This window comes from Pogoniulus pusillus, chromosome 41 (assembly GCF_015220805.1).
Source record: "Pogoniulus pusillus isolate bPogPus1 chromosome 41, bPogPus1.pri, whole genome shotgun sequence".
In the NCBI taxonomy this organism is placed as follows: domain Eukaryota; kingdom Metazoa; phylum Chordata; class Aves; order Piciformes; family Lybiidae; genus Pogoniulus; species Pogoniulus pusillus.
Genome location: NC_087304.1, coordinates 515247 through 540918, shown reverse-complemented (window position 1 = coordinate 540918; position 25672 = coordinate 515247). Strand labels below are relative to the sequence as shown.

At 54.3% G+C, this 25672-nt stretch overlaps 1 protein-coding gene across 1 annotated transcript; it reads left to right on the top strand.

The window, feature by feature from the left end:
- The first annotated feature begins 6939 nt into the window (after positions 1 to 6939).
- LOC135192031 (excitatory amino acid transporter 5-like) lies at positions 6940 to 23328 on the top strand. Its single transcript, XM_064174833.1, has 11 exons — positions 6940 to 7116; positions 9327 to 9406; positions 12100 to 12312; positions 13030 to 13072; positions 13818 to 14040; positions 18422 to 18521; positions 18701 to 18934; positions 19768 to 19962; positions 20549 to 20683; positions 22967 to 23066; positions 23148 to 23328. Exons 1-11 carry the CDS (start codon positions 6940 to 6942, stop codon positions 23280 to 23282), a joined length of 1635 nt encoding a protein of 544 aa, XP_064030903.1. The 3' UTR covers positions 23283 to 23328.
- The last annotated feature ends 2344 nt before the right edge of the window (positions 23329 to 25672 follow it).

The following is a 25672-nucleotide window of genomic DNA, read 5'->3' as shown; positions in this document are numbered from 1 at the left end:
AGTGTGGGGCAGCATTTGCCTCCTCATCCCGTCTCTGAGCCCCCAGCATGGATGGCGAGGCTGAAGAAGGGGATCGCTGAAGACGCTAGCTCCCAGCCAGCCCCTCCAAAGCCAGGAGGAGACTCGTTGGGCAAGGAGGCAGGGACCACCGCCGGCCCTGCCCAGAGAAACCTAGCCCAGCAGCCATGGACACTCAGCAGAAGCAGGGCTGCTCCGGCGGTTCCTGCCAAAGGAGCAGCTGCCACCGCCTCCCTGGATGCCCTGAGAAGTGCCCCCGGGACGGGGCACCTGCGTCTGCCTCCGAGGAAGCCTCTGCCAAATGCCAAGGTGCTGGGAGTGAGGCCAGCCAAGCCCAGACGTCCTCCTGTCGTGGATCTGGAGAAGTTCAGTGCAGCTGCAGGTCCTGGGCCGCCTGCCCCTCCTGCCACGGGGCCCCCGAGGAGCGCTCAGTTGGGTATGGCGAGACACCTGCAGGTCCCCCAGAGAAGGGGGGAGGAAAATCCTCCCAGTTAGAGTTTAGTAGCACTGGGGGGTGGGCAGCAGCTGGGGGAGTGGCAATGGAGACGTGAGGGTCGTAATGCCAAAGGGGCTTCTATAGGCATGGCACATGACAAGGAATGAGAGGGGACAGCAGCTGAAGGAACAGAGGAGACTTCATTGCTCTGTTTGTGACCGGGGATAGGTATCAGTCTCGGGGGGCTTCTGGGGAGTGGGGCAGGAGTGAAAACATGAGGGATACTGCTGAAGCCCTCAGCAAGGGGCTAGCCCAGGGCAGGACACTGGCTGGAGCACTTGGGCAAAGACAGAGACTCAGGCTTGTTAAGGTGGCAGGAGAGCAGAGCAAAGGGAGATCCTCTCAGTGCCCTCAGCTAAGGGAGGAGGTGGAGCTGGGCTCTTCCCAGAGGTGCCCAGGAGCAGGGTCGGGGGCGATAGCATGAGCAGCAGCAGAGGAAATCCCAGTTCCCTGCAGGAGCAGCAGTCCTGTGACTGGCACCAGGGAGATGGGCACCTCCATCCCTGGAGACGTTCAGCTGTCACCTGCATGGGGCCATAAACGACCTGCTCTGACTCTGAGGCCAGCAATGCTCTCAGCAGGAGGCTGGATGAGAGACTCCAGAGTCCCCTTCTAACCAGTCTACCCTTGTGTGGCCGTAAGAGCAGGCAAGCCTGACTGGTGGGAAGCAGAACTGTCCTCCAGCCAGTGGGCAAGAAGCATGTCCACAGCCTTTGGCCAAGGCCCTGAGGTTCTCTGAAGCTGGCAGCATGTTGCCTGCAGCACCATCTGCCTCCAGGACTGTAGGAGCCACCAAGAGTACCCAGGCAGAGCTGCCGCTGTTGCCACCAGAGTCATGGTGCTGGCTCGGTGTTGCCCTCCTTACCAGCTGTCTGTGGAGTGCAGGGCTTGGTTCCTCTTAGGTTGGTTCCAGATCTAGGCAGATGTGCTTTCAACAGCTGCCACTCTGCTGATCCACTCTGGGTGATGAAAACTGTTTCAAATACTGTTTCTTGCTCAGCTCCTCTTAAGCTCTTGTTCACCCTCTCAGTGCTGGGACTCCCAACGTGAGAAGGACATGAAGCTGTTGGGGCACATACAGAGTAGGACTACAAAAATGAGGGCTGGAGCAACCTCCCCTGTGGGGACAGGTTGAGAGAGTAGGCCTGGAGAAGGGAAGGCTTTGGGGAGGCTTTCTTGTGAGCTTTCAGTACTTAAAGGAGGCTCTAAGACAGATGGGTACAGACTTGTCCCTACAAGGGTCTGTTGTGACAGGATGAGGAGTGAAGGCTTTAAACTGAGGGAGGGGAGGTGTAGATTAGATGTAAGGGAAAAGTTCTTCACTACCAGGGTGGTGAGACATTGGGATGGCTTGCCCAGAGAAGCTGTGGGTGCCCCATCCCAAGAAGAGTTCAAGGCCAGTTTGGAGAGGCTCTGAGCAGCAGAGTCCAGTGGAAGGCCATGGCAGGGGACTGGGCACCTCAAACTGCAGCCCTGCCCTTCTCTGAGTCTTTTAGTTAATTTTTAGGGTAGTCTTAAGAGTTTTAGGCCCTGTTATATAATTACATGTTACATGGCACAGCTGCCATGGTTTGACCAGGCTGGTGATAGCTATGTGCCTGGTGATAAGAATAGGATGTTAGCAGGGATGGGATGCAGAGGGACAGCAGCACAAGAGGATGGCAGCAGGGATGGGATGCAGAGGGGCAGCAGCACAAGAGGATGGCAGCAGGGATGGGATGCAGAGGGGCAGCAGGTTCTGCCTGCTGATGCTCCTGGGCACGTTGATATCCAGGACTCTGGAGTTCAGAGTTGTCACCACATTCAAAATAACCATTTTGGCTTCTTCCCCTGTCCTCTCGTCACTGGCCCAGGGAGAGAGCCACAAAAAAGGAAAACACAAAGGAAAGCTTCCCGGGGAGCTGCGCTCTGGCGTGCTGAGAGGAGAGGAACTCCTCAGATGGGCCAGGGAGTAAAAGCTCCTGACTGGACCCAGATGTGCATTTTTACCTCCTCCCAGCCTGCACTACCTCTAGCCCAGGGCAGCTCTGGGCTCAGGCAGGGTGAGAGCTGAGGAGCAGAAGTGGACTAAGCCTTTGCTGTTCTCTTGTCACCAAAGGTTGTGTGAAGCCAGGCCTCGCTGCGCCGGCCCCGGCACGCCTGCCACCGCGGGCTGCTCCCGCCCTAACCGGGTAAGGACCAAGGCACCACTGCCATTCTGGGCAGCTTCCAGACCCCATGGGAAGAGCATCAGAGGAAACACCAAGAGGGACCTTGGATTCTGCTCCCTGCTTCTGCAGCCCAAGCTGGGACAGCACTGGTGCAGGCAGCTCCTCCAGTGCCATCCTTTGTGGGCTATACAACACCCTTCACCCATGCCCTGCCCCCTAGGCTGGTGTGCCATGCTGCTGAGCCTAGCAAGGAGCTGCTGGCACATGACATAGAGCTGCTGCTCCACTCTGCCCCAGACCTAAGGCCAACACACAAGCAGCTTAACTGCCTTCTGCCCACCCTCCTCCTGGCAGCCTTGACCCTATCTTTGGCCCCTGGTGCCATGGCTGCAGCAAGGCTCCCTGATGACTGTGTGCTTCCTGGCAGGGCTGATGAAGAGATTTATGATGATGTAGAGCCAGTGGGGCCACCCAGGACAGGCCGAGGCTTCCAGCTGCCCAGTGTGTTCCGACCATCAGCATCTCCCCACCCCACAGCAGGTGGGTACAGGAGGAGATGGGGTGCTGCTGGGAGGAGCACTGCAGCTCAGAGAGCCCCAGCAAGCCAGGGACAGCAGCGGAGCTCACCCTGAGCCCACTGCACCCAGGCATGGGAGAGCAATGGGTTTTTCTGCTCCCTAACAAAAGGGGGTATGGGAAACCTAGATGCTAACACACTCAGAGGACCAGCTTAGGATTTGGTCCCAGGGGGAGGAAGCTCTTGCTGCTGTTTCAGCCTTGAGTCCTGTTTCACTGGGTGTCAGCAGCACCTCTCTGGGTTTTGGTTTTCCAGGTGGAGATGCCGCTCGAGCCACTAAGAGGGCTGCTGTGCTGGCAGCTGCACAGAGGTAAGAGGGTTCCAACACAGCCAGGGGCTCCTTCTTGCTTTGGCAAAGCTGGGGTTTGATGGTCTCTGCTGGCCTTGGGATGAAATGTCCATGGTGAGGAGCGCAAGCAGCAGACCTGACACATGGCTGTGGAGTCCCACAGCTAGGGCAGGGAAATGTGATGGGGCAGCAGCTGGGGAGGGAAGAGAATGGGAGGGAGCAGAGCCTGGCATCACCTGTGACTCACCACGACTCTGCAGAGAAGCCCAAGCCTCTCAGAAGATAATGGCAACGACACCCAAGGAAAGCAAGAAGGAGGAGAAGGCAGACAGGGAGTTTCAGAAGAAATTCAAGGTGAGCAGCAGTCATGTATCCCTCTGAGCTCCCCTGCACCTCCCAGGAAGGCTGGAGTGTGATGGTAGAGAGAAGCTGTGCTCTGCAGAGACCAACTGCCTTGTTCCCCACTCAAACAGCCCCGGAGCAGAGCGGCCGCACAGAGAACCTGGCTGCAAGGGATCTGCTCTTTACAAGAAGGGAGAGCTGGAGGTGCTGCCCCGGGGCAGCGGCTGAGCTGCAGCACTGCCGTTTGTGTTTCAGTTCGAAGGAAGCATCAATGTCCTGACTCAGATGATGGTTGACCCCGCAGTGGTGGAGAAGAGGGGCGGAGGGAAGAACCTGCCAGTGAGGCGGGGAGAGATTCTCGATGTCATCCAGTTTACAAACGAGGAGCAGCTCCTCTGCCGAAACAGCCAGAGGAGGTGTAAGTCTGGGGGCTGAGCCTCTGCCTGCAGCAGGGGTCACAGCACACAGAGCTCTGGGAATTCTCCGTGTGCACACCCCCGGCAGGCAGCTGGAGACATCCCCTTTGCATGAGAGCCCTGCTGCACCCCGAGTCACAAATGCATCACTTCTCCTTGCACAAGCTTCCTGTTCTGCTTCCTGCAGAAGCGTTTCTGCTCTTAGCTGGGCTGGTCTCTGCCAGAAGCCTTCACTGCTCCTGGAGTCTTTTGGCCACCAGCCCAGCTCAGGCCTTGCCGTGGGCATGGACTCCACAGGTCGTTTGCTCTGAAGGATGCTCAGGTGAAAGGAGTGCAGCTCCCCCCGGCAGAGGTGGGGGTCAGGCTCTCCCAACTCTCACCCCAGCACATTCCTCTCGAGGGTCCAGCTCAGCTTCCTAAAGCCAGGCTCCTCCTTGCCCCTAGATTTCCTTGGGCTGGGAGATGCTGCTAAGCACTGCATGTTTTGGGCAGGGGCAGGTGCCAGGGTGAGGCCCTGGCTGTGCCCTGGCTCCCAGCACAGCCTGACACTGGCTTTCCCTGCTCTGTTGCAGATGGCTATGTGCCTCGGGCCGTGATGCTGCACCTGTGAGTACTCCTTCCTGCAGCCCCTTCCTTCCCACTCTGCAAGCTGTGGCAATTGCTCAGGGAGTGCCTGGCACTGAACCAGCCCTGGCAATTGAGTGCCAGCTCAAACCCATGCAACCACGGTAGTGGCCGTAAGCATAGTTCTAGGTAGGTAGGCTGGTAGTGGTATCTTCTGGTGCCAATAGAGACTCTGGCTCTTGGAGCAACGTCCTGGGGTGCTGTGAGCTGTGCCCAAACTGTGGTCCCTCACGTGGGGCCTGCCCAGACACTGCTCAGGTGTTGGCAGTGGCAGGATGTGACAGGCCAGCAGCTCCCTGCAGCTTGGGTCAGGGCCCCAAACTCTGCACAAGGCAGGAGGGGCAGAGCCGTGCTCACCCCTGAGCCTATCTCTGCAAGGAGAGTTTGAGGCTGAGAGGAGGCAGACAGTGAGGTGGGCACCAGAGTCCACGCTGGGAGATGTGGGGCAGAGGTGGCAGCAGGAGCTGGCCCTTGCCTTGCTGCCAGGAGTGGTGGGCACAAGGGGACCAGACAACTCATGGCACTGCCTCTCTTCTCTTGCAGGGACACTGACATCTACGATGATGTTGAGATTTAAGGTAGGTGCAGAGGGAGCCTACTGTGATGCCTACACCAGCAGCTCCTCTCCTGCCGCTTCCCATCTTCCCTCTCTGTGACAACCCTTCCCCCCTCCCCGAACATTTCTTCCTTTCAGTTCTCCACAGGTCCTTTTGTTTCTCTGTTCTCAATTATTTGGACTTCCCTGCACCCTCTCCCTCTGCCAAACCCAAGGACCCTTCAATGTCCTTTCAGATGTCCCTGATCTCTCAGATGCCTTAGGGGAATGCACTTTCTGGGCTCACTCCTGGCTTGCACACAGCTCTGAAGCTGGAGCTGGCTGGAAGCAGCCAAATTTTAGCGGTGCCAGTGAGCAACCATCTTCTGCAGTTCTGCCTGGCAAGTGGAATGATCCATGCTGAAGCCAAAGGCAGAGGACAGCAGCACCAGAGTCCTCTCCAAGGGCTGGGACATGGCAGCACTATCTTGCACGCTCCTGCTTTGGAAGGATCTGCTTCCTCCTGAGACAGCCACAAAAGCCACCGTGTCCCTGCTGGGAAAGCAGCGAGGCCACCAAGTGTGTTGCGAGGTGGCAGGGGATCAGAGGCATCCTCAGCTCAAGCCTTCTCTGTGGCTTTGTTTTCTCTGTGTAAAATCTGGCAATGGTTTGAGAGGTTTTTGTGGTCTCATTTGTGAGGGGAGTGTGTATTAAAATTTGGCCTGGAGAGGTTCTAGTGCTTTCCACTCCCAGAGCATCCTCAGCCTGAGAACAGCATCCCCCAGCACCACCCTTCAGCTGTCTTCTGCTGCAGTCAGACCCCAGCCCAAGCCAGAGTCCATCTGGACATAGAAACACTCTAAAATGTGCAGGATTAATTTCCCAGGTGTCCCAGCAGCATCCTGGGCCTCAGGGCAGATTCCCAGCAGAGCTGGTGGAGGGCTTGGGTCTGCTGGAGCAGACACTGCTGTGGGGACAGTTGGCACCACAGGTCAGTGTCCTGGGCTAATGGTGCGCAGATCCCCACAAGAGATTTTTGCCTGACTGGGGAAGAGACTTCCTCTGCCAGCTGTACCTTCACACAGCCCTGCCAGGTGTGGGGTGGGAAGGAGGACACTGACAGCCACGGGGGTCACGAACCCCAGCACAGCCTCCAGTGGCAGAAGCCAGATCCTTTTGTCTCAGGATCCATGATAGGGAAGGATGGGCCTGAATCACTGCTGCTGCCCCTGGGGGGAGGAGGGTTAACTGGGGAAGGTTTGGCACCAGTGCTGGCAGGATGCCAAGCCCAGATTAATGAGTTTTAAGACGTCACTTTCCATTACGGGAAAGACTCCTGAATAGCTCTGAAGCTTTTGGCCCCTGGGATTAGCTGCCAGGGCATGTTCAGCTCCAGCCAAGGGAAGGGGTCCAGCAGCTTGGCAGTGCCCAGGACAATGAGTGGGTCTGGGAGCTGCTCCAAGGGGCATCGCCTTGGCAGCTGAGGACGACCATGTGGGAGCGAGTCAGGAGAGCTTTGCGGCGCTCGCTGTCCAGCACCTCCCTGCGCCTCTGGAAGGGGCTGCGAGCTTTCTGGTGCAAGAATGGCCTCCTGACACTCTCCATGCTGTCGGTGGCCACCGGCTGCATCCTGGGGTTCCTGCTACGAGCGCTGGAGCTGACGGAACTGGTGAGCATGGCTGCGGTGGGGGAGAGGGTGATGGAGTGGGGTAGTTTGGGCAAGTAGCCCTGGGTGCCAGCAAGACATCACCAACATGGCCCTAGGTGGGCACAGCCCCAAAAGCAAAGGCTCCTGCCCCCCATCACCTCTCAGGGCAGGCTTCTCCCCATGGCTTTTCTCTTTTTCTGACCCAAAATCTGCCAACAAATGCCAAAGCTGCAGGACTAATTCTGCCTCCACAGGGAGTGGGGTCCTCTGGGATAGACCTTGTGGGGCTGTAGGCTCCAGCGGGGGTGGAATGGGACCAGGAAGAAGGAGGATCAGCTGCTGGGTGCTTGGTACCAGGCTCTCCCCAGCACAAACAGCAGCGCCGGGGGCCAAGCGATGAGCTCCTCCTGTCACTCTACCCAAAGGCTGTGCCGGGGCTCGGCCAAAACACATCTCACTCTCTGGACAAGGCTCAACAAACGAGTACGAGGCTCGCGGAGGGTCTGGGAGGCTTCCAGGGGTCACCTTCCTCTGAGGACCCTTGGAGACAAATGCACTGGAGCAGATGCACCTGCAAGGTGCTTTCACTGCTTGCTTTCTAGGAGCGCTGTGCCGCTACTGCCACCACGCCGAGCTCCACATGGCACTGACGCCTGCGGGCTCTTGGTTGTGGCTCAGCCCTGAGCTTCGCCCGGGGCGGCTGAGCACGGCAGGGGGAAGGCTGCTTCGGGAGAGCTCAGCTGGGGCTAGAGTAGCCCCATGTCACCCACTGGGATTTGTCCAAGTCTTGTCACTTCAATTACACCCCTCGGCATCACTGCCGGCCGCGGGATGATCTCGTTACTTAATGCAGCCTGGGGGTAAGCTCCCTGCCTGCGCACAGCCCCGGGGACCCGGCAGCCGCCGCGCCGGGCTTAGGCTGGTAGAGCCCGGGGGAGACAGCTCCAAACCTTCTCATGCACCGAGTTCATCCGTCCTCTGCCCTAGGCCTCTCCTGCCTTGTTGCCACAGCCCTGCACGTTGTCCTCGGGGTGCACTTCTCCTCAGACTTCTGACCCAAACCCCAGCCGAGGGGCTGCAGGAGCAGCTGATCGCTGCTTTCCTGCCCACAATGGGGAAGTGCCGCAAAGCTGAGACACCTACTGACAAGAGGCTCTGCTCAGATCAGCTGCTTCTGCTTGCACTGAGCTGGACTCATCATGGCTCTGCTCCTCCTGAGCTCCCCAGGGAAATTAGCCACGTTTAGGTGCCATGGGGTGGGGGTGGGAGTGGTGTGTGGATTAGCACAGAGACAGCAGCATGGGGCCTTAGTTTTGTTTGCCTTGGCATCCCTAAAACCTGGCAGTGATGGATACTTAGGAGTAACCAGAAGCACCTGCTTGGGACAGTCTGCAGTGGCAGAGTAAAAGACTGGGGGTCAGGGAGTGAGGGAAAGTGGAGGGAGGGGTGGGTGAAGGAAGGAGTGGAGGGAAGGAGGGAGGGAGAGAGACAGATGGAGGCATGTAAGGAACTCAGCAGCCAGGATGGTGAATGGAGAGATGAACTGAGAGGTAGTGGATGGATGGTGAGTGGAAGAAGGGCTGGATGGGTGCTGGGATGGAGGTGGCTGCTGGTCCTCACTCTCCCCTTGGTCACAGCTGTGAGACCTGAGCTTTGAGGATCTCTCTAGACACCCCTTCCCCCCCGCCATGTGAGAAGTGTAGGGGGTGGATGGATGCCATAGGATGGAAACCTCCATCCATGTATCACGAGGCTGCCTCACTGATGAGATGGACGCCTGGGCTGTCCCTGAGCTCTGCCTTGCTGTTTGCACCAAGCATTTCCACCATTTGCTGCTGGCACCAGCTGCACCCACAGTTTTGGGGCATATTTGTCCATCCAGGTGAGCCTCTGCTCCCAGTGAGGTACCAGGTGAGACCATGGAAACCATTCCCTAAAGGGTATTGTCCCCAGGGTTGGTTCTGGGAGGGGGCCAGCCTCTCTCTAGTTCACAGCCAGGTTTCCCATAGGGCCAGGATCTCCCATCCCAAATCCAGCTCTTGGTAAGGGACAGCCAGAGGAAGAGTCCCGGGTGCCATGAGTGCCTGGGCAGCCACGAGGTACAGCTGCTGCCTGGGAACTGAGCTCAGTGGCGGCCTCAGTGGGAAAAGGGCAAATTCCCCAGATTTAAGGCCTGAACTGTGGTCAGTGCCCAGCGCTCAGCTGATGCAGTGCCTCTGCTCCACGTGCAGGAGAAGCAGTACTTTTCCTTTCCTGGAGAACTCCTCATGAGGATGTTGAAGATGCTGATCCTGCCCTTGATCACCTCCAGGTATGATGACATCTTCTGTTTCTAAAGTACCACTTCTCCATCACATTGAGCTTGCTCCATGATCCCATCGAGGAGATCACCCCAGAACTGCCTGGAGTGCGAAAAACCCAAGCCCAAAGCAGTCAGCAACCAGGCAGCATCCCCTGGCTTGGTGTCCCTTACACACCAGGATTCCCCAGCAGCGGCCTGGGAATTATCCTCACCTGGATCTGGTGGACACCTGCACCCTGGTCAGACACCTGGGCTGGGCTGCTTCTCTTCTCTGTGGGCCCAGCCAGCTGGTGATGCCAGGACCATCTGTGGTTGGTTGATGCTGGGCAGCTGTTCACATTCAAAGCAGATGTTCCTACGTTGGAGGCCTTTGAGAAAACTCAGGTAGAAACCACAGGCAGGCCTCAGGGTGGTGTCTGTTTGCATATCCCCAGATCCAGAAACAAGAAACAGAGCTGCTGGAGTTACTCTCCAGTCTAAGCAGGGTCTTGAGAAGCTGGCTTGGATTTACACCTTTTAAACAACTGCTGGCAGATGCTCACTACAGACATCCAAACCTTCTGCTCCCTGGAGGATGGCACACGCTGGGTTTCAGTTTGCTCACTGTGCCATCAGCCCTAGGGTTGTTTCTGGAAGCAGTGTGGTCTCTGTCCTGGCTACACTTGGCCTGTTATCAGCCCTTGCAGAGCTGCTTTCTTTTCCTCTCTAGTATTTCAAACCCTTCCCAGATGTGGTCTGGGTTACTCTTTGCTCTTGGCGTGCTAGCAGCCCTCCCCGCAGCTCTGTGTGTGGGGGCACTCCAGGGCTGCAATCCTGGGCTGTGCAGGGCTCCTGGGATCTTTCCTGCATGTTGAACTGAAGTCTTTTTTTCTCATGCAGTGACTGTGTGGTGGTGATGGGAAACAGACCCTCCCTCTGTGCATCACCCAGGAGCACTCTAAGGGTGGATTGGTCCAAGTTGGGACATCAGCCCACGTCTCATGTTGGAAAGTGTCACCCACCTCAGCACTACTTTGGTGGCCACCCTTGAGCTTCTCTTTCCTCTCCTGGGATCTGTGGGCTGGCCACCACCTCAACCTTGTGTTTTCAAAGACAGCATCAAAGCTTGCAGCCTCTATCTCCATCACATCCCATCCAAGGACTGTCAAGCTGCTGCAGAACACCACTGGCAGGCTTGGCCAGGGCTCTGCAAGGTCCCTGGGGAGCTGGAGCAGTTCAAGAGCTCAGGGTGGGTCCCTGCACATGGGGCAAGCTGCAACCCCCTGATGCTCCCATTTGTCACAAGTGGCAGCAGCAGCTCTCAGCAGCTCCGGGGCTCTGAAGCCTTCTCTATTTTCAGTTGTTTTGTTAAGAAGTAGCTTCTGAGCTGCTGCTTGGGAGTGCTGACATGGAGGTGACATCCCGACCAGCGTGAGAGCAGAGTCCATCCACACCAGGGTGTTACAGACCTTGCTTCACCTTTCTTCACTGTTCACAGCAACAGCAGCAGCAGAACTGCTATGCTCTGAGCCTGCCTGGCTGGCACGAACCCTCCTGCAGCTGCTCCCTCAGCCCTGCCCACCTCTGGTGGGATGGGGAGAAGAAAACACAACAAAAAGATCGAGGGTCCAGGCAAGGGTGGGGAAGGCTCAGTCACTGGTTATGGCCCTGGGGAAGAGGCAGAGTCAGCTCAGGGAAAGGAAATCCTTTTTATTTAAACAAAACTGGCAGCAGTTTGCAGCCGAATTAGAGCAGGGCAGTGAGAAACAGGAACCACTCTTCTCCCACTTCTCCCCTGAGGCCCAGCTCTGCTCTCTGCCTCCACCCCTCCAATGGCGCAGGGAGCTGGGGAAAGGGGAGGTGCAGACAGTTCCAGTCCACTTCATGCTGCTTCTATTGCTGTTTCCTCCTCAGGAGGGAAACTCCTCACAGTCCTTCCCTGCTGCACTGTCACCTTCCCACAGGTGCTGCTCTCCTCCACCGCCTTCTCCAACTGGCCTGGGTCTCTTCTGCGGGCTGAGATCCTCCCAGCAATGCTTGAGCATGAACCTCCCTCAAGCCACAGTCTTCTTCTGGAGCAGCCTCTTGCTCTGCTGTGGGGTCCTCCAGGGGCTCTAGATGCAATTCTGCTCCACCACTGTTCTCTATGGGCTGCAGGGCCTCATCCTGCCATCCCACCAAAGGCTGAAGGGAATGGCTCCTTCCTCCTTGACTCTGCCAGGTTCCACTCCTCTCTTAAACAAAAGTGCCCCAACCCAAACAGGCTTTCCCCTGTGGTGCAACAGCAGCAGTAGGTCTGACTTGGAGCTGGGTGAGATTCCCAGAGCTTCTTACAGAAGTCACACCAGCAGCCCCCTCTCCCGTAACAAACCCCCCGACACAAACCCAGTGCAGCAGGGCCTGGTGATGAGAGGAAAGCCTCACGCCCAAAGGAGACCAGCAGCACTTCAAGTCACCAGCAAAGCACACCAAGAACATTTACTTGCATCCCTTGGAGAAAACATGGCTCAGAGATGTGTCTCCTGCCCTTCACAGCTCAGCCTAGGTTGCCACAAGCCCATCCTGAGTGTGAGATGCTGTGGGCACAGGCACAAGGATGCGCAAGAGCTCAGTGATGCCCTTAAATGCCCAAAAATACCCATGGAAACTTCTCCCACCTGGCAGCCTTTGCCTCTCAGGTGTGCTTCTGGCAGCAGACACTGACCACAGTCTTTCTGCTGCAGCCTCATGTCTGGGCTGGCCACCATGGACTCCAAGGCCTGCGGGAAGATGGGGCTGATCACCATCACCTACTACCTTTGGACAACCTTCATGGCAGTGACTGTTGGGATCATCCTAGTGGTCAGCATCCACCCTGGCGCAGCAGCCCAGAAGGATAACTATTCTGTGGGGAAAATGGTGCTGAGCTCTGCTGATGCACTACTGGATTTAATCAGGTACGCCACAGGATTTCAGGAGGAACCAAGTTCATGGTGGCCTTTGATGGACAGGATCTTCACACAAGGCGCTGAGGTCCTGGGAGGTGGTGAGGTCTCAAAGGAAATGGAGAACCTTTGGCCACACTGACCAGGCACCAGTACCTCAGACCCAGCAACCTGGGGTTCATTCCTCCCCACGCAGGTCCCTCTGGCCTCTCTGTCACCACTGCTGTGCTCTGCCCAGAGCACAGTGCAGCAGTGGGGAAGAGATTTAGATTCCCTGCAGGGCTCCCAGATTCTCCTCTGCAGCCCCAGCCATGGCAAGTGGAGCCCTGTAGCTCCCTGGGCTTTGCAGGGTTAAGTCCAGGGCTGCATTAAAGCAGTGGCTGGGAGTTAACTGTGGAGGAGGCACAGCAGGGACCCAGGGGCTGTGACAGAATCTGTTTCTTGAGGTGCTTGAGCAGCTGGACAAGGCCCTCAGCATCCTGCTCCAGCTTTGCAGGTGGTCCTGCTCTGAGCAGGGGGCTGCAGATGTCCAGCCCAGCCTCTAATTTCTGGGAGTCCAGTTCAGGTGTTCTGCTCTCTGCTCACCTTCCAGCCTGTTCTCACCCTTAGCTTGCACTGAGGATGTGGAGTTGCAGTGGTTCTCCTCTTGGCCTTGTGACCTCCAGAGGTGCTTCCCAGGTTGCTCCCTGTGCTCTCAGGATGCACATTAATCCCTTTGCTCTCTTACAGGAACATGTTCCCTTCTAACCTGATCGAAGCCTCGTTTCAGCAGGTGAGCTCATGTGGATGCACCACTGCAGGTGGCTGGAGTGGCTCTCAGCTCCACACTGATCTCCCTGTCTGGGAGCTCTTCTCCATGCCCAGCACGGGCATGAGACCCTTCCCCATGCCTCCTGTCTCACCTTGACTGCTCCTATGCTTTCTCCTCCCCCTCCCCGGGCAGGCACCCAAAGGCAGGAGGGAATTGGTGGTGGCACAGGGACAGCCCTGCCTGCCCTCTGCCCAGGGGCTGCTATACAGAAGCAGCACAAGGCCTCTTCCCTTGGGACCTTGCTCTGGTGCTGTGGCTTCAGTCCTTGAGGCTCCAGGAGCACAGAGGAGTGGGCAGCAGCACTGGGGAAGAAAGGTTGATGCAAAAGTTGGAGTGGATGAGAGACTGATGGGAGGCCAGGGAGGCTCGAGGGCATGGGGAAAGCATCTGTAAAGCCCCCAGGAGAAGATGTGGGGTGAAGTGGCCGCTCCACGGGAACCACACTATCCAGTGCTGCACTGGGGCCCTGCAGAGACCTGACTCACAAGTGCCATGGCTGCTCCCAGAGCAGCCTCACTCAGGGTTGGCTCTGCCGAGGTCTCCGTGCCTGTTTCTTGCTTCCTATTACAGCTTTCTACTGCCTGAAAAACAAACTTCTGAACCCCAGGACCACCTGGGCCCAGTGATGGCTTTGCTTCTGTGTTCAGAGCAAGGTGGAGGCTGTTGCCAGCAGGACAGTGACCTCCCTGCTTTGCTCTTGTTGCAGTACCGAACTGTCCTGGTCCCAGTGGTGAAATCTCCTGGCTTCCCAAAGATCCCAGGGAAATCTCTCAGCTTTATTTACTTTGCACCTGATGATGAAAACCCTGAGATCCAGCGGCCTGTGTTCCTCGAGCTGACACCGTCCCCGGAGATGACCTACAGGACCCTGCCTGGCACCAGCAACGAGATGAACGTCTTGGGCATCGTCATCTTCTCAGCAACCATAGGTACCTGCTCCAGACACAACAGGGCCTGACCCAGTTCATGGGCTTCAGTGGCAGCTATGGCTCAGGGTGCAGCTGCTGTGGCCTTGTGCTAAGCACTAAGGGATGCTGAGGGACAAGGTCATTTTAGCTCTAACTGCTCAAGTTCCTGGGGAACCAGGCACAGCAGGGAGCTCCTACCAACACAATACCATCCATAATGAAGGTGTCAGGCACCAAGAAGACTGTTTCCTCCCTGGGTTCTCCTTATGAACCTTCACAGCCCAAGCAGGGGTCCTGAGGGTTTCCAGATTGCCATGTAAACTGAAGGGTCTTCTCTGTGAAGTCTGCTGAAGCAAGCTGTAACTTTTGCAGAGGCCACCTGGGACACAGCTTGATAGAAAGGGTTCAGACCCTTCACTCTGGTTGTGCTCCTGAGCAGGCAGCAACTGAAAGCTGATTCAGACTTAGCACCTGTCACAAATGAATGGAAATTCCCAACAGGACTTTCTGGAGAGGGTGAGAAAGCCTGCAGTGCCCAGCTGGCAATCCCACCCGAGCAAGATGCTCAGTGGCAGATTCAGGAAGGAGCAAGGGTTGGATGGAGAAAGCATGCAAGGGATGGTGAGGAAGAAGACTGAAGAGGGAGAAAGTTAAGGGAAGGAGGAACTTGGAGCTGACTCAGTGTAAGACAGAAGGGCACTGGGCACAAGGCTGAGTGAGGAAGGGAGGAAAAGAGGAATCAGGAGGGAAAGGAGTAGGAGGCAATTACATGAGCATGGGGACAGGATTACATGGAGATTAAAAGGTGATGGCAAGGAGCTTGAACTTAGTGTATAAGGAACCAAAAAGCCAATTAGAGGATTTGAGAGGTGGAAGCAGTGCAGCCAGCACAGTGCTGGAGCAGACCAGGGTGCCGAGAGCAGGGGAGAAGGCAGTTTGAAAGGCTATAAAGTGAACACCTGGAGATGGCCACAGTGAGACTGGGCAGAGCCAGACCACTAAGGATCCTTACAGACAAGAGACGGCTGTGGGAGACTCCTGCCCAGTGACCAACTGTGTATGCACACTACAGATGCTCAAGAAGTAAGTTCTCCATGGGACAGCAATGTGGCCAAGGCCAGTGGTCTCCTGGGATGCTTTAAGAAGTGTGGCCAACAGGTCAAGGGAGGGTCTCCTCCCCCTCTACCTTGTCCTGGTGAGACCACATCTGGAATACTGTGCCCAGTTCTGGGCTCCCCAGTTCAAAAGGGACAGGGAGATAGTAGAGTATCCAACAATCTATTGTACTGATAGATAGTAAGCTGAAGATGAGCCAGCAGTGTGCCCAGGTGGCCAAGAGAGCCAATGGCATCCTGGCCTGCATCAGAAACAGTGTGGCCAGTAGGACAAGGGAGGTTATTCTTCCCCTGCACTCAGCACTGGTCAGGCCACACCTTGAGTACTGTGTCCAGTTCTGGGCCCCTCAATTCAAGAAGGATGTTGAGGTGCTGGAACATGTCCAGTGAAGGGCAACAAAGCTGGTGAGGGGCCTGGAGCACAAATCCTATGAGGAGAGGTTGAGGGAGCTGGGCCTGTTTAGCCTGGAGAGGAGGAGGCTCAGGGGTGATCTTATTACTGTCTACAACTACCTGAAGGGGCATTGTAGCCAGGTGGGGGTTGGGCTCTTCTCCCAGGCAACCAGCAATAGAACAAGGGGACACAGCCTCAAGTTGTGCCAGGGTAGGTATAGGCTGGATATTAGGAAGAAGTTCTTCACAGAGAGAGTGATTGGCACTGGAATGGGCTGCCCAGGGAGGTGGTGGAGGCACCGTCCCTGGGGGTCTTCAAGAAAAGACTGGATGAGGCACTCAGTGCCATGGTCTAGTTGATTGGTTAGGGCTGGGTGATAGGTTGGACTGGATGATCTTAGAGGTCTCTTCCAACCTGGTTGATTCTATAATTCTATGAAAGGCTGTGAGCCCTGGGGCTGGGCATTCTGAGGAGGAGCAGCCTGAGAGGGGATCTCATCAAGGTCTATAAATATCTCCAGGGTGGGTATCAAGGGGTGAGGCTGAGCCAGGCTCTTCACTGGTGTCCTGGGATAGAACAAAGGGCAGTGGCCACAAGCTGGAACCCAACCTCAACATGAGGAAAAGCTATTGTGAAGGTGGTGGAGCCCTGTAGCAGGCTGCCCAGAGAGGCTGTCTCCTCTGGAGACTTTCAAGCCCCAGCTGGATGTGTTCCTGTGTGACCTGCCCTGGGTGATTCTGCTCTGGCAAGAGTCTGGACTCAATGATCTCCAGAGCTCCCTTCCAACCCCCACCAGTCTATGATTCTATGATCTAAAGCTCTTGCCCACAGGACATGTGCCCTGCTCCAGGCCAGCCAGAAGCTGCTTTTCTCTTCTGTGATTACAGCCCACCACTGCCAGCGTGGGAGTGAGGATCAGCACTGAGTTAGAACACAGCAGATTCCTGGGGCCAGTCCAGCTGCACTCACCAGGTTGTGCATGAGATGGCCTAGAGCTCCAGGAAGCTGCAGACTAGTACCAGGATTGGGCAGCTTGGAGAAGGGTACTCAAACAGCTGCAGGCAGCTTTTCCGGCTCACAGAGATTGAGACAACAGGGTCTGCTTGGCAGAAAAGGGACAGGGGAGGCCAGCAGGTAACAGCTTGCTGGGGGAAACAGGGATCAGCTCCTTCCTCTAGCAAGGCAGGTGAGGCCAGGTAAAATGTGGGAAAAGGTTTTGTGCCCAATACTAAAATTAGGCAGTTCATGGACCTGAGAGCACAGTGCCCCTGCAGTGCCCGTTGGCTACCTGGTGTGGCTTTGCTGTGGGTGCAGCCCACACAGCTCCCACAGCTCTGGAGAGCTCTTTGCGGGCACTGAGCATCTGCAGTCGTCTCTGTTGCTTTTGAAATCCACAGATTTCACTTTGGCCACAACAACCCCAAGCAGCACTACATGCTGGGGCCAGAGTGGCTGAGAGCAGCCAGGCAGAGAGGGACCTGGGGATGCTGGTAGAGAGTAGCTGAAGATGAGGCAGCAGTGTGCCCAGGTGGGCAGCAGAGCCAATGGCATCCTGGGCTGGCTCAGGAGCAGTGTGGGCAGCAGGACAAGGGAGGTTCTTCTGCCCCCGTGCTCAGCACTGCTCAGGCCACCCCTTGAGTGCTGTGTCCAGTTCTGGGCTCCTCAATTCAAGAGAGATGTTGAGGTGCTGGAAGGTGCCCAGAGCAGGGCAGCAAGGCTGGGGAGGGGCCTGGAGCACAAACCCTGTGAGGAGAGGCTGAGGGAGCTGGGGGGGGTGCAGCCTGCAAAAGAGGAGGCTGAGGGCAGAGCTCATTGCTGCCTGCAGCTGCCTGCAGGGAGGCTGTAGCCAGGTGGGGTTGGGCTCTGGTGCCAGGCAGGCAGCAGCAGCAGAAGGGGACCCAGGCTGAAGCTGTGGCAGGGCAGGTCTGGGCTGGCTGTTAGGAGGAAGTTGTTGGCAGAGAGAGTGATTGGCATTGGAATGGGCTGCCTAGGGAGGTGGTGGAGGCACCATGCCTGGAAGTGTTCAAGAAAAGCCTGGCTGAGGCACTGAATGCCATGGTCTGGTTGACTGCATAGGGCTGGGTGCTAGGTCAGACTGGAGGAGCTTGGAGGTCTCTTCCAACCTGCTTGATTCTACGATTCTATGATTAAAGCCACTGGAAGTGAGCTGTCCATTTGCTAGGGCTACCTTTGCTAAGGCAGTTGTCTATAGCACCCGAGGGGATGGATTTATTTCAGACCAGCTGCTATGGTCACCAAATACCAGGAGAATATCAATGGAGCTGAGATTTAAATATGGCAGGCCTGGCCTCATTTCTGATATTACTGGCAAAGCTGACTCTCTTCTGAGCAAGCCAAGAGATCCAACTACCTGTCAGGGGTCTTCAGAAGTCCTCAGTCCGGAAGACTAAAAAGACGTGAGAGGAATGAGACAAGATCCTGACTGTTCTTCTTTTCCAAGCGACATCAGACACTTGTACAGTGCTTCAGGAATCACTTTAGCCAATGGGATGACACAAAGGGCGTGCAGGGAGCTGAAACTAGATGGGCAAATAGTGAAAGATCTGTTTGGGGGTTGCTTAATGGGTATCTGGAAATCCTCCACACCAGTGAAAGCAGCAGGATTTAGCACTGGCCAAGAGCAGAAAGCATCTCACCAAATGCCCTTCCTTCAGATCAGACTAGAATTAGGATACCGTAACAGCAAAATAAAAACCAGAATGAAGGGGGCAGGCTTACATCACCCATAGCAGCATGAGGAAATCTGTACTGAGCTGGACCTGCTCTGAGTTTGCCCAGTGAAAGCCATTCTGTGACCACCAGAGCTTCAAGACACTGGGCGCAGCACCCAGTGCTCCCCTTGAGTAAGACAAACCAATGTGCTTGGTTGCAGGACTTCTGCTGGGGAAAATGGGCGAGCGAGGAACCCCTCTGGTGAACGTCTGCCAGTGCCTGAACGAGGCAGTCATGAAAATTGTCTCGATGGCAGTTTGGTAAATCTCCCTTTGATTGATTCTGTGATTTGCTTACCTGCTAAGGACAACACTGGGCACAAGTTATCCAGTACCCATTGCAAGCATTGAGTTATTTTCATGCATCATTGTCGTGACTCCTGTGGTGCCTCAGTGCTTGCTGCAGCAGCATAAATGACTTTAATGCTTGCTCTCGACAGGTACTTCCCATTTGGCATTGTGTTTCTCATTGCTGGAAAGATTCTGGAGATGGAAGACCCATCAGTCATAGGGCAGAAGCTGGGACTCTACGCCATCACAGTAGTGTCAGGGCTGGCCATCCATGGGCTCTTCCTCTTGCCTCTGCTTTTTGTGCTCATCACCAGGAAAAATCCCTTTGCTTTCATTCAGGGGATACTGCAAGCCCTGCTGATCGCCTTAGCCACATCTTCCAGGTATGAAAACATAGCTCAGAGGTGCTGACAGAGCTGAGGGAGATGTGGCTGTGTGCAGGGCCAGGCACACCGTGGGAGCACAGGTACCATTCAGACAAGCTCCAGCATGGTTTGACGTTTTCCACTTCCACTTTTACTTGTTAACAGGACACTTGGTAGTGCCCTGGTCCTCAGCAGGATGAGCCTCAGTTCCGTCTTCAGATCCCACCAGTTCATGTTGCTCTTCTGCTTGCTCCTTCCTGGGGTTTTCCCAGAGAAAGCAGCAGTATCTGCTTAGCTGCTGCTGGCAGCTTGCACTCACAGACCTCAGAACAGGGCTGCTATAGGTGCTTTATGAACCTGCATGGGTTAGGATCCCAAGTTTTAACTGAAAACATCAAAAGCTCTTCTGAACACTTTATTGAAACCCTTAAATCAACCCTGTGTACGCCAAGCTCCTCCAGGGAGCAGTGATGCCTGCTTTGGAAGATTTTATCATTTTAGGCTATTACTTTAGGAGCCACTGCCCCTCCTGGAGAATACACAGAGCAAAACGTTTGCTCAGAAGGTATCTGACCAGGCAAAATGTTTTTTTCTAGCCTCCTTCATGTTGCTTCTTCACATAACTCCAGTAAAATCATCTGAGATTGTGCCTCTCTCCCCTAGCACCACAGCTGCAGTCTCTGCCGCCCCATCCCTGAACAACTGCAGGTCAGGTTGGACAAGACTCTGTGCAACCTGCCCTAGCTGAAGATGTTCTTGGTCACTGCAGCGGGGTTGGGTCAGACAGCCTTTAAAGGTTCCCTCCAGCCCAAAGCAGCCTACAATGCTTCTCTTGATTTCTTGTTCTGCAGCTCAGCAACCTTGCCCATCACTCTGAAATGTCTCCTGGAAAACAACGGCATAGACAGACGCGTGGCACGCTTTGTGCTCCCTGTTGGTGCCACCATCAACATGGATGGCACTGCGCTATATGAGGCGGTCGCTGCCATTTTCATTGCCCAGGTCAATGAATATGACTTGGATTTGGGACAAATCATAACCATAAGGTAAAGGCTTCTTTGCAGCAGCTGAATTCTTTCTTAATTTGTGTTTACAGTTATTTTAACAGCCTTTCACACTTTGGTGACAACCTCTCACACTGTGGTGGTGGTGAACTTTGCTGTAAGTGGAGGAGCAGGGAAAGGAGCAGTGGAGCCAGCCCCGAGCTGCGTGCAGGGACCCCTCAGGCTCTGCACCCACGAAATGTGCTGCACAAAGACACTGTCCCTAGGTGAAAGCCAGACTGTGACACCATGGCCAGCACAGGTCAACACCTGCAGTGCAGGCCAGTGCCCTTAGAGGGATTTGTGCAGGTGTGATTTACTCCTCCTCAAGAAATGAACAGCTTCACAAACAGGGAAACAAAGCACCTGTCTTCATAAAAGTAACTGTATTTAGCAATTTTCTGCAAGAGCTGCCCACCCTGGGATGCAGAGTGGTGTTTGAGAGTTACCTGCTGCAAGCCCTCGGCCATGGTGCACACAGGGAGGGGCTCAAGATAGCATCGGGAAGCAGGAAGGTGGAGGAAGCCAGATCCAGTGCAATCTTTCTGCACAGGAATAAACCTCCTTTGACCCTTGCTTTCTTCTGCAGCATAACAGCAACAGCAGCAAGCATTGGTGCAGCTGGGATCCCCCAGTCTGGGCTGGTTACCATGGTCATCGTGCTGACCTCTGTGGGGCTGCCGACCGACGACATCACCCTCATCATCGCCGTTGACTGGGCTCTGTAAGTGCTCTCCAGAGCTGAGGGTTCAGGCAGGGCCAAGTGGCAGTCCATGGCGATGCATTTGAAGCAGCACTCACAGAGGCAAACAGAGGGTAAGGGATCCCAGAACAAGGCCAGGAGCTAAGTGCAAGGCTCTTCCTTTTCCACTTGTTTTCTTGAAACAGGCCAGGGCAGCCGCAGGGAATCAGCCTTCTCGAAGTGTCTGACTGGAAGCACTGCTGTTCTGAGGAGCCCATCACTGCCTAGTGCCTCAGAGGGGAGACCTCATTGCTCTCTACAGCTTCCTGAAGGGAGGTTGGAGTGAGGAGGGGGCAGCCTCTGCTCCTCCATGTCAAGTGACAGGCCCAGAGGAAATGGTTCCAAACTGCACTAGGGAAGGTTCAGGCTGAATCCCAGGAAATATTTCACTGAAAGAGTTCTCAAACATTGGAACAGGCTGCCCAGAGCAGTGCTGGAGTCGCTGTCCCTGGGGGGTCTTCAAGCAGCCTGTGGAGCTGGTGTTTCAGGAACTGGTTTAGTGTTGACCTGCAGTGCTGTGTCAAGGGTTGGACTGGATGAGCTTGGAGGGCTCTTCCAACCAGATGCATTCCATGATTCTGTGGTTCAGGACTGCATGTGGCAGAAGAGGGTATCACATCCACCCCACTCCCCCACAGAAGGCCTTCAGTTTGAAATGCCAAATACTGCCCAAATTCCTATCTCACTGAAACCAGCTTTGTTGGAGGTCTCAACATACAAACTCTACCATTCTGATCCACACTCACTTCTAGGAGAACAAAAAGATGCTGCTTTCTCTGTAGTGAGAGGCAGGAAGGGAGGAAAGCTGGTGCAGTCATGAATCATCACTGTGGAAAGCTACTGATAAGGTACTCCCTAGAAATACCTCAAGCCCTAATCCTCTCCAAGCTGTCCACTCTGTGAACAAAGGAGGACAGAAGTTGTGGCTGGCACAGTGTTTGTTTTAGTGAAATACTACCCCGGAAGAGGAAGAAGGCAGGTAAGACAGGGTGAAAGGTATCTGCCTTCACACAGAGATATGAAAATCAGCCAGAATTATAGTAACAAGAGAGCAACAAGAGTTGGAAACAAGCAAGTGTTCAGGGAGAAAAGCACAAACCTTCAGAGGAAGAAAAAAAAATGTAGTCAGAGAAAGCAATAATAAATCACGAAGCAGAAGTGGTGATTTGCAGCATGTGCTCATCCAGTTTGCTGTTTCTGAAGCGTGGATGTTCTCACAATTAAAAAGGAGAAAGAAATAAATACATACAGATATCACATCAAATCAGTACCAAGGTAAAGTGCACACTAAAGCAGAGCAGAAAGTTAGTTGGTTTGTGAACAGACACAACAAAAACTCTCTTGCATTTGATAAGCAACTGATCTCTCAAACCCATCTGGCACCAGAGCTAGAGGCTCACTGCAGCTTCTGAAAGCGAGGATGACATTGTCAAAGGACTGCATCCAACACCAAGGAAGTCTGTCTTCCAGCAATACCATCTTCATCTCAATGGATGAAGAACAGATTGATCTTGCTTGATTCCATTGATCTTGCTTGATTCCACTTGTCACAGGCAAAGAGAAATCTCACACAGCCTGGATGTGGACTGTGGCATTTGAAAGTGCTAAAGATAAAACCAATTAGCTAGGTGAAGAACACAGGGAGGAGATGGTGACCTCCACTACTTGGCACATGGGCTGCCGATTTGTCTTTCACAGCCACCCTGCTCAGAGAGGAACCAGCACAGAGTATCTTGGTTGCTTTGCTCTTTCTTTCACACAAAATGAAGTTTAACTCCTCAAGCCACAGCTGTAAAGTAAGAACACAACTCCAGTGCAGTCTTTGACCACCACAGGGTGCCAAGCACAATCCCCAGCTGCAGTGTGCTTGGCACCTCCTACTGCTGCGAGAGGTCCTTGGACAAACCAGGGGTTCTGTGGCTGGACAAAGGATATATACCCAAGAAGCATCTTGAGCAGGTTTATGACTCACTGAGGCAGCTCACCGACAAACCTGGCAAAAATGGTGACTTTGGGCAGTAGGTCTATGCACTGAAAAGACAAACAAAAGCAGCTCCATAGCCTTGTGGTGCTGGGCTCACACAGACTCTGCATGTTCTACTTTCTCCCGAGTCTGAAAGAGCACTGCTGCACTTAACCTGCCACTGCCAGAAACAGCAGCAGAGACATTAGGGATGGAGGCTGACACATTCTGAAGCCTCAGAAAGTCCCCATGCACACTGTCTGTGGCCACCAACTGCATCCTCATGGCTCTCTCTTGTCTAGGGATCGATTTCGGACGATGACCAATGTCCTTGGAGATGCTCTGGCTGCTGGCATCATAGCCCATGTCTGTGAGAAGGACTTTGCCCCAAAGCCCCCCAAAGTGAGTACAGCTTGTCTGGGAGAGCAGGGGCACAGACACCTGTGGTCACCCCAAATCAAAATGCACCTCTCCTTTTTGCAGCAAGATCCAGTAAGCACCACAGACAACTGCCCTGCAGGCAGCTCGCAGCTGCACCCCAAGGACAGCGTGATCGAGATTATCGAGGAGACTCTGCTTGATCGAACTGGAGTTCATTACAACATCTGCCAGGTGTAGCTCGTTCTCTTCCTGCTCCCAGGAACAGGGATCTTGGTGCTAACCACTGACACAGTGAATGTCAGCTATAGATGCTCTGCAAGATGAAGGCCTTAGCTGGCACAGAAAGTGGGAAAATCCTCTGTCCTTCGAGGACTGAGGACCCTTCCAAAAAGAACCCAACAGCACAGCTCTGTTTTTCAGAGAGAAGAGAGCCAACTCCTCCTTGCAGCTGGCTAGATCTGGGAGCTTGCTGCCCCAAAGGTCTAAAACAGCAGGGATTGGAAGGTTTTATGCCTCACCTGTTTTCAAGCTCTGCTCTTTTTGAAGGTTAGGTGGTGAACAGGTATGAGAAAATTGGAACTGGATTGGGTGAGAAAGCAGCAGATGGGACCAAAATCTGACACCATAGCTCTGCAGCCCTTTTGTCCCAACCACTGCACTCTAGAAAGGTTTTATTCAACAGAGATTTTTTTTTAAGTCATTACTTTTTTTCACTACTAGGTTCTCATTTGAAAACTCAGATTATGTGACTTTTTGTTTAGAGCTCAAAATCCAAGTTGGCTGTGACTGGATTTGCCAGCCCTTGCACAGCAGGACAGCTGCCTGCAGTGCTCCATGCCCAGCACCGACAGCAGGATTTATTTAAGCAGTGGTGCAGGGCCAGCTGCACAGGAGAGTTTGTGAGCTGATCTATCTGAAACTGACCAGGCCCAGTTGCAACCACACTGATCTTCCCAGCTCAGGATCTGTCCCTAATTCAAATTCCAATTACAGCCTTAAAATCCAGGCTTCCCAGAGCAGCCTTCTCCACAAAAGCCTTTTATGCCAACTTGCATTGCTAAATTAATGTCTCTCTCAAAATGCCATCTCACCTCCCTTCTCCCTCTTGCTTTGTCTCTACTGCCACAGCGCCCAGACTCACGGGAGCAACTCCAGCTCCCACTAACATCACTTAACCATTCTCCAACTGCACAAAAAAAAAACATTTCCTGTGCATAACCCTTCCTGCTGAAGTTAGGGACTTTAAAGTATTTTCTAATTTAAAAGAAACATTAATTCCACTTCTGCCAAATGAAAAGCAGAAGTTACTGAATCCCACAAACCAGTCTGGCACAGAAACTAGCAGTCTTCTCCCTGATAGCTTCAAAAAGCTTCAAACAACCAGGATCCACCTCAAGGTAAGCTTGAGGTACTGCTGTAACCTTTGGTCTTTCCTGCCCTCTCCCCTCAGCCGATCAGCCTGTCAATACCTCTCTAGGCATTACTGCTCGACTGCTCTTCACCAGGAGCAGGTCTGTCATTTGCAAAAAGAAAGCAATCCCACTCAAGGCCAGAGAGCTCTGCAGCATCCCAGTCCTCCTCTCCACCTCATCACACAGCACAGTTTAGCAGCACTGTTAAGTGACCATAGGCTGCTGTTCTTTCAGACCTAAAGTGAGTTCTGGCACCACATCCCACACAGGTAGATGCTGGTGAATGCTGAGGAGGCTCCAAGCAGTTCTCAGTAATGGGACAGGGACCCCTAGCTCCTGCACAGGCGTCTGTCCACACCAGTTACCTACAGCCCCCAAATTAGGGATGGCAAAATGGATGCTTCTAAAGCACACTGTTCCAAAGTAGTCATTTAAATGAGGCAAGGTTCAACAGGGCAGTTTATCCACCCTGCTCAGATACCTGCTTTACAGGGCAGTAACTGATGCCTAGAAATGACCATCTCCCTCACTGGTGGCCCATGGAAAGGTCCAGTTGACCAAAAGGTAGCCAAGATGAACCCCACTTTCCACAGGGATATCTCTGGACATTACGACACAGAATCCTGACCCTGCAACAGAAGACCAGGCTGAATGTCCCCAACAAAGGTGGGGATGCAGGACAAGTCTCTGTGCAATTCCTCATGTCACAGGCCTTAGCCTTCTGCAGAGCACTCAGACATCCCCCTACCTCCAAGTGCTGCAGTCCTACAAATGCTCAGGACAATGCATCCTCAAGCTCCCTGCAACTGGTAGAACAAACTGTTACTGACAGAACTGAGCATCATAGCTCAGGAACAAACCCACAGATGGTGCAGCACGCAACTGTGCAGCTTTGTCTCAGGAGCTGTGAGTGCTGTGGCTTATCAAGTGTTGGTAACATCACCTGGTACCTGGTGAGAGCTGTTTTGATTTGTGACATCAGCAGCAAGGATGCTGGGAAGTGTCCTGCCACAGACACACCTTCTGACAGAGGGTTAAGCACTCTGAGCGCTCGGTCTCAGAACTGGGCTGTAATTGCTTTGCTTCTCTGACAGGATAAAAAAGGGGGAAATAAATAAAAACTGAAATGCTTCTGAAAGTCTGTTTGTAGTCCAGCAAAAAGCAAAGCCACCATTAGTCACGTGAAAGAGCCAAAGGTAAGGACCTTTCCTCTTC